This window comes from Syngnathus acus, chromosome 8, assembly GCF_901709675.1.
Source record: "Syngnathus acus chromosome 8, fSynAcu1.2, whole genome shotgun sequence".
NCBI classification, from domain to species: domain Eukaryota; kingdom Metazoa; phylum Chordata; class Actinopteri; order Syngnathiformes; family Syngnathidae; genus Syngnathus; species Syngnathus acus.
Genome location: NC_051093.1, coordinates 3,984,364 through 3,998,625, shown reverse-complemented (window position 1 = coordinate 3,998,625; position 14,262 = coordinate 3,984,364). Strand labels below are relative to the sequence as shown.

Sequence of the window (14,262 nt, the reverse complement as noted above, 5' to 3'; positions counted from 1 at the left end):
CCCTTAATCCCAACTGAAAACAGGTTCTGACTCCTCTAATTCCAATTGTGGTCAATTTCATCTATTTATATTTTTTTGTTTTCCACACTTGGTCCTCATCCTTTTCCACCGAATTCATTCAGGCAAGCTCAAAAAAGAAGCAGCAGGGACAACCGCAAGAAATAGAAATCCAATATCAAAACCTTTGGTGCCTTGTTGAAAAGAGAAATGTACCAACTACTACTGCCATATTTGTTTTTGTTACATTATGCTGAGCACTCAAATGTTTTCCTTTTCCTCATATTTTGTGTTTTATTGCTTCTCCAGAAGTGATGCTTGTCTTGGAAACGGTAGCGTTTTAGCTGCCTGTCTACTCACATGTAACTGAAAACAACAGTAAAAAAAGAGAAGAAAAAAATTTTACAAAATAATAAGCTGGTGTGCATCTTGCTCTTTATTTTTCATTCACACAGAGATTCAGCAAAACTGCCGATACAAATAAAATGGCAGCATTTCTCTTGCCCCTGCCTTTTACACAGAACTCAGCAAAGAGGGTAGAAAATGCCCCCATGAACTGATTTCACACAGAGACTGCAACAGTCAAAGAGGAAGTCCAGGCATTAATGTTTCACACATAACCCAGCAAAGGACAAACATTTGTGCAACTATGCAATTTTCTCAAGTCTCCCGACTTGGCTGAGGTGTACCTAATGTGTATTTTAAAAGTCAGATGTGACAAGCTGCACGGCATCCGCCATCCTGCAGGTGTCAAAGTGCATTTAAGGCAGTCCTCAATATCGATCTGTGTTAGCAGCCGCTATTCCGCCTGGCGTATGCCTGTCCGCCCAGCAGGTACTCCATCTCCTGGAAGCGCATGTTGGACACGCTGATGGCTGACGGGCCTTTCTCCTTGAAGCCGGCCTTGAGGTAGAAGGGCACCAGGAAGTCCTCGCAGATCAGCAGCGCCCGGCGGGGGTGCGGCATGCAGCGAAGGTACTGCAGGTACCGCCACAGCAGGATGGAGCCCTTGCCCTGCTGCCGACAGTGGCGGTGCACTGACAGCACGTGGATGTGCACCGTCGACGTGTTTGGCACGTGTAGGGTCATGGCCTCCTTTGAGACAAGCAAAAATAATTCGAATTGAAAACAATTATAACTACTCGGGCAGAAAGTTGATGAGATTTCACGGTGACATCATCGATATGTCATCGACTTGGTCGGGCGTTCTGACCTGCGAAAGCCTCTCTTTGTCCCAGCCGGTGCCGATGATGAAGGCGACCAATTGACCCTCCTCGAACCAGCCCAGCGACAGCTCGGGGCACTGACGCACAAAGCGCAGCACCTCTTCCAAGGTCAAAGGGCACTCGCCGGACACTGAGACGAAAGCTGGAGCAAGGGGTGAGACAGAGGAGATGATTTAGTACTTCTCAAAATATACAGTAATGAACATAAAGTTGGAAATGGATTTAAAAGTAAAAAGGGACAATGCTGACCTTCTCTCTCGATCTCAAACACGCTGATGGCATCCTGAGGCGTGAGGTTCCTGAATTCGCTGGCGGGCAACGTGTGTCGTCTCTGCCGCAGAGGGTTGACCACCCGGACGGGCGTCTTCAGGAAGAAGGGCTTGAGGAAGGGAGACGAGCCGCTCAGGTGCTGGGTCATGGTGCCGACGTGTCCACCTGCTGCTTCTCACAAGACGAATGTTGTTGGCTTGTTGCTCTCCTGGTCGTGTGTGCGCTCGGAGCTCGGGTGTACTAGAGCGTGTGGGTGCTTGGACCAACACGTGCAACGCCTTGTTCTGTCTCCTAATCCTCCCCCGTGACCGATACCCGCTTGTGCATCATCTTGTAGTACCACTTTGACAAATGGGGCTCAGTATTCCATGTTATAGTTTTTTGTACGTTGGCATACAATTCCTACAAAAATTGTACCAATGTAAAAATGTTGAAGCATTTTATTTATTTATTGCTGTTTCTCATGATTCTTTTTTTTTTTTTTAGTTTTTATTTGATTTTGGATCAAATTTTGGTTCATTTTTTAATTGATTAAACTTTGATGTTTTTTAATTTGATAAGATTTTTGATTCACGTGCTGACATAATGAATGAATGTATTTTTTTAAATCATTTTTTATTTATTGCTGTGTCTCATGATTCCTATTTTGTTGTTTTTATTTGATTTTGGATCTGTCATGTCTCGCCCCCAGTTTGGTTATGTGTGTAGATTGTCATCGTCTCTGTGTGTCTGTGTGCTCGCCCCTCCCTTCCTGTGTGCCCGTGATTGGTGTCATCATACTCACCTGCCTCTTGTTACCTGTGTTGTATTTAAGTTCTGTTTGTATATCACTCCCTGTCGGAGCATTGTTTGTTGCTGTCATGGTCATGTCACCCTATCTTTTTGTTCCACGTCTTGTTCGGTTCCTGTTGTTGTGTTTGTTAGAGAGTTATGTTAGTTACCGAGTCTGTTAGTAGTTTGTGTTCGTCAATAAACCCTGGTCCAAGCTGCACTTGGTCGCCCTGCTCCATCTTCCACACTCCGTTCGTGACAGGATCAAATTTTAGTTAATTTTTTATTGATTAAACTGTGATTGCTTTTTAATTTGATAAATTTTTTGATTCACACGATGACTTATAATGAATGAATGTATGTTTGTTTTTTTAAATTGGCTTATTTTGAGGCAATTTAGCATCCAGCCAGACAGGTGAGTGCTAAAATGTTAGCAATGACAAATCGATATTCTCGAACTTATTAGATGTGCTGCATCCGACTTCCTGATGATAAAAGTATGTTTTTGAGAGTGTTTTTGTTGCAGTGTTTGCACAATTTGGGGGTTCAGGGGCACGAGGAGCTCATGGAATCAATCACACGCTGGGAGATCTGCTTATCTTGCTGTCTGGTTGATTTGACCCCCTTAAAGAGGTTTAAGGCACGCTAATGAAATGGATGATTACTTACCGCCCTATCACTGTTTCAAGGAGACCTCACACGTGCCAAATGACCTGATATAAGGGCGGTCAAAATATTAGGAACAGCTCAATCATTCATATTTGCATTGACAAATGTCAATCTCATTTTGAATTGCGCTGTTACTCGTATGACCTCATTGCTAATATAAGGAAAAAATGAACTGGTACAACTCAAAACATTTTTGACATAACGATTGTTTGCTCTTTATTGTTCTATGCACATGCTGCTAAACTTACAAGAGGCTTGAACACAGCATTTTACGGATGGGACACAAACTAACCATCTGGCGTTGTCCTGGATACCAGGGCCATATATGGTCTGAAGGAGGGCAGGAAGGCACGGCGTCGACTTAAAAAAAAAAAATCACATATGTGATGTTTGCATGGTCGGAGAGTCTATGTATTGATCAAATGCATAATGTTATAGCCAACAATTGACACCTATATTTAATATTGCTTAATTACAATAACTATACATGAAATCTCCAGGTTGAGTGCAGTTGTGGCGTACTGGCAAAATTGTTGAGTGCAACAAGCAGGCAAACTCAAGGCACAGAGATGTACAAAATGCTCGTTTTGTTTTTCTTGCAACTACATCACTTAAGCAGACGGTGGCGCTGCCGCACATGCAATTGAAACATCTTGTTTTACATAATGCAGTGAGCCCTGCATTTTCCTGTTTGGGCATTTGCAAATTTGTCTACTTTTGAGGGGTCTTCATTTAGATAGGCCATAACCTTGTCTAATTGAAAAAAAAAAGTGCTGTCGCCGTCTTGTGGCGTTTATATGCAACTACAAAGCTTTTTGGGTGGTTGTCAATTCACTGTCAGAGCTTAAGAACGGGAGTTTACTGTACACAGTTTATGCATTTACTCATGTCAATATAAGTATCTTGTTCTTTTCCCCTAAATAACATGTATATGTATACAATTTAAAAAGTAACACAGGATTCTAGTAAATGTATGAGTAAATTGCATATGATTTAAATAATGAACCAAGGCATCTAGATGTTTAAATGATCATGGTAAAGTCAGGAATGGATTATGAACCGTTTGGTCAGAGTGCAAAAATCATTTCAAAAACACACTAAGATGTCACATCTTGAAAAAACCATGACTGGTGAGTTGCGTATTCAAACACAGACAGATGTTAAAAATATATATGTCTGCAGTGGAGTCAAAACAGGAGGAAATGTGCTTTGGAATCCACATTGGGAGAGAAAAGCCTTTTCCGAGGTGGCGACCCTGATGGGAGGCGGGATGAAAAGTCGTCGAGGCAGAAAGCGAGGACGTCAGGGGAGGAGGTGCTCGTCTTCCCGGTGGAAGCTGCTAGCGGTGCACAGGAGAGGTTGGCTGGAGCAGTTGGTGCTCTGACTCTTCAGGCTCTCCGTGGACTCGGACGACCCTGGGGGGGAGACGTGGCTTGAGACGGTGAGCCCGTCGCCCGCGCGCAAATACGGAGTGGCAAGAGCGGGACAGGAAAGCCTACATACCGACCGCGCTTACTCCTCCATACCGATAGAGCAGGAGTCGGGACCGAGGGCTGGTGAGGAGGAGGTAGAGGAGCGCAAGGAGAGGAAATGTTAGGAAATGAGAAGCGCACGCTGCCCACGTGCAAAGTATCCGGAGTGAAATTGAGATGACAGAGTGGACACTTAACACCCGAAAAGCCGATACGCTGAGACGACACTCATTGGTCACAACATTAGGTACACTTCATTATTATTGTGAGAGCCTTGTTTTGGATCTCCTCTAACTTAATAGGTGTAACTAATGAAGTGTCCAGCGAGTGTAGTATTCACCCTCAGGAATTCGCTGGAAATTTTTATTCGCTAGGTGTCACACCTGGCAACGACAGGTCGCCGGCGGGGTCGCTCTCTGTTTTGGTCAAGCTGCTGTGTTCGCTTCCGCAGTCCTGGAGGATGTCGGCGCCGGCGTGCAGCCTGTCCTCTGAAAAGGTAAAACCGGTGTCACTCAAACGCACTGCCCAAGTTTCAAATTGACGAGCTCACCGTCATCCGGGGACAGAGAGTCTGCGACGTCCTCGGTTGCGGTGGCCTGAAAATCGAGAGGACAACTTCGCTGTTAGTTTTGTCTGACTGCTCTAACGGTGAACGACGTCAGCTTACATCGGTGGGAGCCGGACTGCTGGACAGGAGCGTGTGCGGCTGAGCGTCTGACATCTCCGACAACTTTTCCTCATCCTCTTCCTGGATGGGCGAAGATGGGGACCTCAGGGTGCTGGCGGAGGGACACCAGAGAAGGTAACCATTATTTACATGTTTTAGCGCTGCTGTTTTGGTTAGCAAAGGAGCCCAGATGGACTCTGCTGATTACTATATGGTTGTGTGAGCAATTACAATTATTTTTTTTACCTGTCAGGTGATTTGCTGACTTTGCCTTTCTGCAGACTGCCGTCGCTCAAATGCTCCGGGGAACTCAGCTGTCGGCCGCTGTCGCCGCCCGAGAAGTTGATGTCGTCATATAGAGGTGCCGAGGGAACGGCAGGTGACGTGGACCGCAGGCCGTTCAGGGCCTCCAACAGCGAGACGGGCTCAAAGCCAGGTGGGACTGAATCAGTGCCCTGAGAAAATGCCAGACAAAATATTAGGCAAGTACTTAAAGATTCTTAGATACTACCACGCCGATACCACTTGACTAGCCTGAGTCAGTCTGGAAAAAAAAAAGGTATTTGCGCATCCCTACTAAATATGTAACGGGAACCTACTGAGTGCTCATCGTGGTCCATCGTCTGTGCCAGAACAGGACTGAAGGAGACAGGGGAGAGCGCTCCGGGCTTTTTGCGCACTGCTCGAATCTGTAGCAAGGCCCTGAAGGCTGCATCGGGGAAACACGGGGTCCGAGTGAGATTGTAACGTGCCCCTCCGAAAACAAGAGTGACGCCACTTACGCAGTCTGCAGATGGGACAGTTGTTAGCTTGGTAGCGCAAGGTGTCGGCGCACGAGTTGCACAGGCACAGGTGTCTGCACGGCAGGATGAGCGTGTCGCGCAGGTCCGACAGACACACCACGCACTCGTTGCTGTTGTCGCTGTTCTCGTCGTCGGACGGCTGCGCGCGGAGAGGAGACGTTGGAACGAAACATCCGCGTTGGCGTCTCGCTTTCACGCACCTACCTTAGTTTCTTGGTTGTTCTTGTTCTCAATGCCGTAGATCTCCTGTAAGAGGTAGCTCACCCGGTCCACCTGCAGGCCAAAAGTTCCAGAGGTTAAAACTGACTCGCTTTCATTTGTGTCCACTCTCAGATATAGATGAAACCTACAATTTGCTTTTGCTTCAGTGGCTTGACGGAGAAACTGCCATCGACGTGCTGCGGGAGAAGAAAAGCACAAATGAAACGTGAGTTGGCATCATTCGAGGACTTTTTGTTACCGTAGCCGATTACTTGAGTTGCGTACGTACTCGTTCAAAGGCTGCCAAAAGTACGTGAGCGTGTCCGAGGCAGTCTTGGAAAGAAAGCACACATTAGTAGTTCCTTTATGATGAGTGTGTGTGCGCGCGTAATGTAGCTCACTATCTACCCCAAACATCAACCTACCATCCCCTTCGTCGACCACTGCCTGGATCACCATGGGAAACACCCCTCGGTCCAGGTCAAAGTTGAGCTTTTAAAAATTAAGACAATACAAAATAGGTATTTGATTGTGGTTGTATTATTTTTGGTTAAACCATGTTTTGGGTTGCAAATACTGACGTCATCATCTTTCCACTCGTTTAAGTCTATCTTGAAAGAAGGCATGGAGAACTGTTGGCTCACACCCCTCTTGTAGTGGACCGTCTCCGAAGCCATGGATGGATCCTTCGGGCTGTACCTTCAGGGAAAAATCAACCAAAACGGCGATTAGTTGAAGGTCTGAACATTGCAAGACTAACCTATAAAACTAAAGTATTCAAATTAAGACCAATACAATTCCCATGAGATGACAACCTCACACAAACATCACTTGAGTGCAGTATCCATAGCAACTAGCTGTTGCTAAGGACCAGAACCAGCGCTGTACAAAAAATGATTCTTACACAGCCATCCCATTGGAAAATTCCTCAAAAGCCTGGCAGTAGAGAGTGATGGCCACCCGAGCGTCCGCGTCAAATGTGAACTCAACGCCGTACTGAACCTTTGGTTTGCCGCCCTCCTCCACAGGTGAGTCAGAGTCATCTTTATACCTGTGGATCGTAAGATTTGACAGGAGTCAAACATACTCCTTAAAAGCCTCGAGTTAGCCAGATCGTTCGTACCGAACCAAGCGCAACGAGTCCTTCCGAATGTTCACCAGACTCCTGAGGGTTTTCACGGGCTCGTGGGGTGCAGGAGTGATGTAGGGGAACTGTAGGCACACAAGTTATCATTGCGCTTAACCTGAAATGCTCCATTGTGACACATTTCTAGTGCGGTTGTGTTCACCTGCACTGGCCTGTTTCCCAGGAAATTTAAATCCATATTTTCCCCAAAAAGGTATCCCTCGGGATGTGGTGTGTCAAACTTCTCCCCTCCCATGAAAAAGTGGCTCGCAAAATAATTCCCTGTAGAAAAAGAAAAAGGATGAAAACAGTTTACCAAAGTAAACAACAATCACCCTGATACCAAAACACATCTACATAACGCTTAGTAAACAAACAATAGTCACAACTATTTCGATCGCTCCTACTAGTACTAGAACTGATCATTTGGAGGCTTTATGACATTATAATATCGCTGACTAACCAGATTTCGGTGGAAACCGATAGGCCGAGTTAGCTTGGATGTCGATATCCTCAACACCAGCGATTCTTCGACTTAGGATGGATCCCATCTTCGTCTTCCTTCGCCGCCTAGCACTACGTTAGCTAGCAGCCAAGACGGCCAACGGTGCGTCAGCAGCTGCGACCAAACTCGGACAACAGTAACCGTAACGACAAATAAAACGGTCACGTAATACAATTCGATTTAATTCGACATCGCGATTGACTTGTAGATAGCGGACGTGCTGAATCCAAAAAGGAAAGTGGGCGAGTTGTTGTTTTGCCAGCGATATGCTAACGTTAACGCAGTGGCGCGATCTGATTGGCTGATTTCTCCGATGCGCTTCCTGGTTGAGGGAGCGTTCACTTTTGAGCACCGCAGCGCCCGGTAAGGGAGCGGTGCGTTGATGAAGTCACCGGGAGGTCAGGCGGGGTTGTCAGCGTGCGTGTCTGGTAAATTTATTAAACTGGATTGAACGGGGAAAATCAAAGCAACGCACAAACAGTGCCATTATCAAATCTGAAGTTCATGTTAAAAATCAATACTACTGATATGACTATTTGAATTACTGGCAAATATTATTCTAAAGATGATCATTGTTTCCGACAAAAAACTCAAAACAAAAATCATATTTAGTTAAATAAATTTGCTATAATAAACTACGGTCTAATAGTCAGATTATGATTACCATTTTTGTATGTGGTGGAACATGATGTCCTATAACGGCCCGGATTTATAAACTGCAATAATGCAAGCACTTAGAATTCATCAATAGTACAGTGCGTGGTAAAGTGCGCTTTAGTTGCATACGTGATGAATTTATGCAATTGCCGTATAATGCCTATAATTATTGTTTGCGTCGCTTTCCTTAAGTTATATTCTTAATTAACAGAAACAAACAATAATAACTTAAATGTTATTGTTTTGATTTATTTACATCACATGTAAATCCGTTTAGCGGATGTCGGAAATCGTCATACGGTGACTTAACCACCCAGCGCACGTAAGGATTACTTCCTGTGAGAGGTATAATAGCTATCAAACACGTTGATTGTTGTGTTTTATTTGATGAATCGTATAGTAATATTATTAGCTGTGTTTGTTTTGCTAGTACCTCCATGTTTGTCTTTTCATGACTCGAATGGCGACGCGGCTAACGTTAGCGTAACAAGCTACACTCGTCTGGACAAAACATAATCCTGTGGCCATTAAGAGAGTGTTTATTTTCTTTTTGGCATGTTTTCTCGTATAAACAAAACGAAACGACAAGAAAAAAACGATAGCATCTCCCTGGCATAGTATCTTCTGGAGGAGCGATTCTCGCGTCATCTGACAATTAGCTAGCGTCACTAGCCGCGGTTTCTACAGTGGATTTATGTAACGATAACGTAATCAACACTCGAGCCAATAACGCGCACTGGTTTTGAATCTTTTAAAACCCATTTACACATTTGTGTCAATGACGTACAAGACGTTATCAGGGTCTGCCTGTGCTTGTAAGCTTTGAGCAGGATAATCTCAGGATTTAAATAAAAGATCAGCTTGCTAGTAGTCGCGTTCGTAAAACGAGACAAGACCACAAGTGTAACATCGTATCATTTAAATGTGATGTCATAATAACAGTGGTGATGACTCTTCAAAAGACACGCATTGTAGTGGTGCACACCAGAAGTTATAACTGTCCCTATTTCAGTAATAATAAACGCCTTGTTTACCTCTCTGACCATGTTTACAGCTCAAACTGTGCGTGTGTTTTGTGTTGTAGCGGCGTGAAAGCATCCCTTTCGAGTACTCTAATTTAAAGAACTCTGCGTCCAACACATTCCCCCATCCCATCAGCGTCCAGTCTCCCAGGCCGATATGTCTAGTGATCCTCCTCCGCCCTACCCTGGAGGTCCGAGTGCTCCCCTCATTGAGGAGAAGAATGGACAAGCGGGTACAAATGAAATCAATTGTGTTGATTGTGTATCTGCCATGCGGCACATTGCTTGACTTCCTTGTTCTTGTTTTAAAACAGCTCCTATAAGAACAGGGCCCCCGCAGGGTCAACCTCTACCTCCAGAGTACGGGCCACCCCCGTATGAAGGTCCGCATCCGGGCTTCCTTCCGCCACACGTCCCGGGAGATGGACCCATGCCCATGCCAATGCATATGCCCTCGCCATCCCAAGGTGAAATGTCTGATCCTCATGAAGTATCTATTGTAGGAGGTCTCCAATGTCATACATCATGTCTTTCTTTCTTCTTATAAAGGTGGTATGTACCCGCTGCCCCCCGGCCACTTCCCGCATCCCATGCCAGGCCACATGGGCCCCGGTGGCCCCGTTCCCTTCATGCACATGGGCAGCCACACAGCGACCACCGTCATGGCCCCGCCAGGAAGCGCCACCACGGTGACTGTGCTGCAGGGCGAGATGTTCCAGACATCGCCGGTGCAGACGGTGTGCCCGCACTGCCAGCAGGCCATCGTCACGCGCATCTCTCACGACGTGGGCCTCATGAACACCCTCTTTTGTCTCTTCTGCTTCTTTGTGGGGTAAGTCAATCACAGAAGCTACTTTACAGGTTCAAGTTGGGAGCAAACCATTTTCCCGTTGGATCGGTTTGTATGGGTTTTTGAACTTGTCGTTCCATTTCAGGTGCGATCTGGGCTGCTGCTTGATTCCCTGTCTGATCGACGACTTGAAGGATGTGACGCACACCTGCCCTTACTGCAAAGGTTACATCTACACGTACAAACGTATATGCTAACCGCCACTGACGTTCGCTCGCTCGCAGCGCCCTGCTGCCCCCTCCCACCTCCACCCTTACGTTTGCAGCTTGTTTCCCACTTAATTTGTCCTTCCAAACGCAGTGAATACCTTGTAGATATTGTTCATCTCATACATTCATGCGGGCAGCATTTTTTTTGTTTCGTATTTTATCGGGCAAAGTGAAGGCTAGGTGTGATGTTACGTGTAGGTGAAGAAGTAATTTGTATGGAAGGGCTGTGAAACTGGTCACTTTATTTGCCATTAACTATTCTTTAGTTACTGATTTATTTATGTTGATTATTTAAAGATATATTTTAACATGTCCCTTTTGAAGACTGTGAACATTTGTGTCTGTCATCAGCTTCTTTTCTGATCCCTTCTTGAATGTGAACATGCCCACCTTGATGTAGTTTTCCAGAATAATTTTTATTTTTAATCTTCCAGGCTTCTTTCAGTATGCACAAAAGTGATTGACAGTTGAGCCCCCCCCCCCTTTCATGATGTACTTAAAAAAACAAAGACAACATATGCACTTTAAGGACAAAAAACCCTCCAATATTTCGCGAAAACGTAAAAGGCATCATAGTTGAGGCTGCTTCTGGCTTTGTTGTTGATAAATTCCTCCATAGGTGCACTTAAGAGGAACATGTTACCGGTGTGTGAATGTGATGTCACTCTCGATTGTATCACCGTCAAAATTGTCGGTGGAATGTTTGTCGCAGGGATGAATGCTGAGGAACAAGTTACATTATCGTCACACCCATTTAAAGATGCTCGAAACTATGTTCAAAATAGGAACTAGCTGCCATAATGCAGTTACATCCCAGAGTTGCATTGTGATAATATATTCCGATTTAAAACAATTGTTCATCAACAGCATGCCCTCATCAGTAGCTTACTACTTTACAGGTACCGTGCATAAAAATGCAAAATAATGCCATGACTAAATGTGTCAGTTGCATCTTTTTTTTCTAGGCTTGCAAAACTGTGCATATAATTTAAAAAAAAAAAAAGGTTTTATTACAAAGTACTGTACATGCCATTGTGATGGTAAAATTGCCAGTCCGCATTGCTCTCAATGTGTGTGATCTGTATAATGACATTGAGTCAAATTTGTTTGACAGGTGTACATAGCTACTATTTTATCAATAAAAATCAAGTACATCATTGGAACGTGATTTGGAGAAATTATTTATTTTTTACATATGATTACTGATCCGCAATGTGGGTTAAATAAAATGTCTAAGTGAGAAATATTCTTTTAATCTCTCCATCTATGTCCGCATTGGATATTGCAGCATTTGTAGAAAGTGGTCATGGGTTCATCTGCGGATCTGGTCTGAATCTGCATGAAATATGCTCGAGCATGCCCACACTTTGGACAGGTTTCTGTACACACACACGAAAAAAAAGGCCAGAAATTGTCACTTAAATTCTTGTCATGTTAATTGCAGGGATGAATGGAATATGGAGACATAATTGAATGCTAGAATAAATTGTTAACGATTTAATGTCAACTCACCAGCAGTGGAATCCACGTTTTCCCAAGCAGCAGCTCCACCCAGAACGTCATCCACCTCCTTTAACTTGGGATACTTTCTGTTGTTCACCTATACAGAATAGAACGTGTCAAAATTAACTTCGAAATTGATTTTTTAACGGAGTTTACACTACGCGTGTTCGATCCCACCTTTCTCGTGACGTTGTGTATGTAGGGACAAGTGTTACATGCAAATCTCAGGCACTTCTGGCCCTCTTCGACGATCAAAACATTTCCACAGGTGGGACAAAAAAGAAGCATGTTGGTTACACGCGATTAGTGTAAGATCACGCCAGTAAACTAGCAAACACGCGAGTTACTGTTGTTCCAGAATCAAAACATAAAACGTCGAGGTGGCGTAACTCTTTTTAGTGCCCGGTCGGAAACAAGAGGCAGGACTCGTTAATAATCATTTGTGATTTAAAGTGACATAAAGTGATGTGGTAATATAAGTGATATAAAATACATTGATCAATAACAATCCATTTGCAACATCTTAAATAAAAATAAAAACATTTTTTTAAAGGAAATAATATTGGCAGGATGCGTCACTTCCGGTGGCTCTAACTCTTCCGTGCATCGTGAGCATATTCAGGCCTCTTTACGACTCGGCTTGGCAAGATGGCGGACGTACAAGTATGTAAGAGAAAACGGCCTTGGTTTTTGAAACGATTTCTTTACATTTAAACTAACACACAAGTTCGGTTTCACGTCATGCATGTTCACATGTAAGCCATATAAACCACTAGGGGTTGTTTAAAAAAATATATAGTATGTATTTCAGATGAGGAATCCGTTTTAGCTCCGCGCACCCTCGTGTAACGCTAACCATTTAGCCGGAATGCTAACGTGGTTAGCTTAGCTTCCGTCGCTCCTCTTAAAAATCACCTATATCGTTGTTGTTGGCCGTGCTGTGAACGTGTTTTTCTCTTCATTGTGCAGACCGAGAGGGCTTATCAGAAGCAGCCTACAATTTTCCAGAACAAAAAGCGTGTTCTGGCCGCCGATGGAGCCAAGGAGAGCAAAGAAAAGCTCCCCCGCTACCACAAAAGTGTCGGGCTGGGCTTCAAAACCCCAAGAGAGGTCCGTTTAAAGTCCCATTCTCGCATTAATTGAAGCTGCAAGTGATGTTTTTCTCACGATGGTCTTCCTAGCCTTCAGGGTTCTGACGATGACGCCTTTTGGCAAAGCTGATGCAGCTAATTGACACACAAGTGTCACATTTCATTTATTCATTTGTAATTAAAATGCTTGTTTTGTCTCCTCAGGCTATTGATGGCACTTACATAGACAAGAAATGCCCCTTTACGGGAAACGTCTCCATCCGTGGCCGTATCCTCTCTGGTCAGTATTTTAAAGATTATTTACATTGATGCCTTGACTTCAAATGATGTTTATCTCACGATGGTCTTCCTAGCCCGCCGGGCTCTGACGAGATCGCCAAATGGCAAAGCTGATTTAGTGTCGTGACAGCCTCAGTATTTTCCTGCAATTTTTAGAGCTGCTATTGTAACTTTTTGTGTCTTGCAGGCGTGGTGACTAAGATGAAGATGCAGAGGACCATCGTCATCAGACGCGACTACCTGCATTACATCCGCAAGTACAACCGCTTTGAGAAGCGACACAAGAACCTGTCGGTGCATCTGTCGCCGTGTTTCAGGTACCTTCATCTGGTATTGATTTAGATTTTACCGGCTCTGCGTTTACCTCTGCAAGTGATGTTTTTCTCACGATGGTCTTCCTAGTTTAACTGTGACGACATCGCCTTTAGGCAATACTGATGCAGCCTTGATGCACAATGTGTAAAACTGAAGTTATTTGTTGCTAAAATGGTTTTGTTCTTCCCCTTTAATCACGCAGGGATGTCTCGATCGGAGACATTGTTACGGTCGGGGAGTGCAGACCACTCAGCAAGACTGTGAGGTTCAACGTCCTCAAGGTGACAAAGGCGGCTGGCGCCAAGAAGCAATTCCAGAAGTTTTAAGCCCACTCGCAGATATTTCACCGTCACATAAACTGTTTGAATAAGCTTCGTCTTGTGTCCTTATTCTTTGAATTGTTCTGCTCCATATCACCTTACAAGTTAGCAAGCTTTCTAAGTATGCTGATTAGTGGAAACATTTTGGTATAGTGGCACAATCTCATGAAAGAGTCGTGCTGTGCCAAATATTCATGTTCATTTATTTCATACACTGTTGTCTTCTTTGCAGTGGTGAAGAAAAGCATATGTAAAAAATTTAAAAGTCTACACAAAATTTAAGCAAACTAGGCTTTTTTAAAATAAACT

The 14,262-nt window shown here is 44.3% G+C and overlaps 5 protein-coding genes and 3 non-coding genes across 9 annotated transcripts; 5 read left to right on the top strand and 3 right to left on the bottom strand.

Moving 5' to 3' along the window:
• Positions 1-786: 786 nt before the first annotated feature.
• aanat2 (arylalkylamine N-acetyltransferase 2) lies at positions 787-1,920 on the bottom strand. Its single transcript, XM_037256639.1, has 3 exons — positions 1,473-1,920; positions 1,211-1,365; positions 787-1,092 (listed from the first exon to the last, which is right to left on the bottom strand). Exons 1-3 carry the CDS (start codon positions 1,639-1,641, stop codon positions 787-789), a joined length of 630 nt encoding a protein of 209 aa, XP_037112534.1. The 5' UTR covers positions 1,642-1,920.
• Positions 1,921-3,121: 1,201 nt separating this feature from the next.
• Positions 3,122-8,015, bottom strand: mgrn1b (mahogunin, ring finger 1b). Of its 2 annotated transcripts, XM_037256638.1 has the most exons (17): positions 7,666-8,015; positions 7,366-7,484; positions 7,200-7,288; positions 6,981-7,127; positions 6,658-6,775; positions 6,502-6,568; positions 6,366-6,409; positions 6,226-6,273; positions 6,080-6,148; positions 5,855-6,014; positions 5,672-5,781; positions 5,319-5,527; positions 5,073-5,184; positions 4,956-5,001; positions 4,789-4,893; positions 4,437-4,486; positions 3,122-4,348 (listed from the first exon to the last, which is right to left on the bottom strand). In XM_037256638.1, exons 1-16 carry the CDS (start codon positions 7,751-7,753, stop codon positions 4,446-4,448), a joined length of 1,572 nt encoding a protein of 523 aa, XP_037112533.1. In that variant the 5' UTR covers positions 7,754-8,015; the 3' UTR covers positions 3,122-4,348; positions 4,437-4,445. The 2 variants fall into 2 exon arrangements, with proteins under 2 accessions (XP_037112533.1, XP_037112532.1); XM_037256637.1 differs by lacking the exon at positions 4,437-4,486.
• A 597-nt stretch (positions 8,016-8,612) lies between these two features.
• On the top strand, positions 8,613-11,604 carry cdip1 (cell death-inducing p53 target 1). Its single transcript, XM_037256937.1, has 5 exons — positions 8,613-8,709; positions 9,449-9,619; positions 9,701-9,853; positions 9,936-10,218; positions 10,322-11,604. Exons 2-5 carry the CDS (start codon positions 9,544-9,546, stop codon positions 10,431-10,433), a joined length of 624 nt encoding a protein of 207 aa, XP_037112832.1. The 5' UTR covers positions 8,613-8,709; positions 9,449-9,543; the 3' UTR covers positions 10,434-11,604.
• Positions 11,605-11,609: 5 nt separating this feature from the next.
• polr3k (polymerase (RNA) III (DNA directed) polypeptide K) lies at positions 11,610-12,346 on the bottom strand. The gene is made up of 3 exons (XM_037256938.1): positions 12,126-12,346; positions 11,958-12,045; positions 11,610-11,824 (listed from the first exon to the last, which is right to left on the bottom strand). The coding sequence occupies exons 1-3, from the start codon at positions 12,234-12,236 to the stop codon at positions 11,697-11,699; spliced, it is 327 nt and encodes a 108-aa protein (XP_037112833.1). The 5' UTR covers positions 12,237-12,346; the 3' UTR covers positions 11,610-11,696.
• A 192-nt stretch (positions 12,347-12,538) lies between these two features.
• On the top strand, positions 12,539-14,007 carry rps11 (ribosomal protein S11). The gene is made up of 5 exons (XM_037257021.1): positions 12,539-12,611; positions 12,918-13,058; positions 13,244-13,319; positions 13,506-13,635; positions 13,836-14,007. Exons 1-5 carry the CDS (start codon positions 12,597-12,599, stop codon positions 13,957-13,959), a joined length of 486 nt encoding a protein of 161 aa, XP_037112916.1. The 5' UTR covers positions 12,539-12,596; the 3' UTR covers positions 13,960-14,007.
• On the top strand, positions 13,095-13,178 carry LOC119126424. The gene has a single exon (XR_005098649.1). It is a non-coding gene; the product is annotated as a small nucleolar RNA SNORD35 (small nucleolar RNA).
• Positions 13,358-13,441, top strand: LOC119126425. Its single transcript, XR_005098650.1, has one exon. It is a non-coding gene; the product is annotated as a small nucleolar RNA SNORD35 (small nucleolar RNA).
• On the top strand, positions 13,686-13,765 carry LOC119126426. Its single transcript, XR_005098651.1, has one exon. It is a non-coding gene; the product is annotated as a small nucleolar RNA SNORD35 (small nucleolar RNA).
• Positions 14,008-14,262: the final 255 nt, after the last annotated feature.

Bases quoted from the DNA above. Each gene is read 5' to 3' on its own strand.
- aanat2 (XM_037256639.1), bottom strand. From the start codon at position 1,641: ATGACCCAGCACCTGAGCGGCTCGTCTCCCTTCCTCAAGCCCTTCTTC. The intron at 1,366-1,472 runs GTCAGCATTGTC...CCCTTGCTCCAG, and splicing joins GTTTGAGATCGAGAGAGAAG to CTTTCGTCTCAGTGTCCGGC. The intron at 1,093-1,210 runs GTCAGAACGCCC...CTTGTCTCAAAG, and splicing joins ACAAAGAGAGGCTTTCGCAG to GAGGCCATGACCCTACACGT.
- mgrn1b (XM_037256637.1), bottom strand. From the start codon at position 7,753: ATGGGATCCATCCTAAGTCGAAGAATCGCTGGTGTTGAGGATATCGAC. The intron at 7,485-7,665 runs GTTAGTCAGCGA...CTTTTTCTACAG, and splicing joins TCGGTTTCCACCGAAATCTG to GGAATTATTTTGCGAGCCAC. The intron at 6,410-6,501 runs GTAGGTTGATGT...TTTCTTTCCAAG, and splicing joins AGTGGTCGACGAAGGGGATG to ACTGCCTCGGACACGCTCAC.
- cdip1 (XM_037256937.1), top strand. From the start codon at position 9,544: ATGTCTAGTGATCCTCCTCCGCCCTACCCTGGAGGTCCGAGTGCTCCC. The intron at 9,620-9,700 runs GTACAAATGAAA...GTTTTAAAACAG, and splicing joins GGAGAAGAATGGACAAGCGG to CTCCTATAAGAACAGGGCCC. The intron at 10,219-10,321 runs GTAAGTCAATCA...GTTCCATTTCAG, and splicing joins CTCTTCTGCTTCTTTGTGGG to GTGCGATCTGGGCTGCTGCT.
- polr3k (XM_037256938.1), bottom strand. From the start codon at position 12,236: ATGCTTCTTTTTTGTCCCACCTGTGGAAATGTTTTGATCGTCGAAGAG. The intron at 12,046-12,125 runs GTGGGATCGAAC...TATTCTGTATAG, and splicing joins TACACAACGTCACGAGAAAG to GTGAACAACAGAAAGTATCC. The intron at 11,825-11,957 runs GTGAGTTGACAT...GTGTGTGTACAG, and splicing joins AAACGTGGATTCCACTGCTG to AAACCTGTCCAAAGTGTGGG.
- rps11 (XM_037257021.1), top strand. The intron at 13,059-13,243 runs GTCCGTTTAAAG...TTGTCTCCTCAG, and splicing joins GCTTCAAAACCCCAAGAGAG to GCTATTGATGGCACTTACAT. The intron at 13,320-13,505 runs GTCAGTATTTTA...TGTGTCTTGCAG, and splicing joins CCGTGGCCGTATCCTCTCTG to GCGTGGTGACTAAGATGAAG.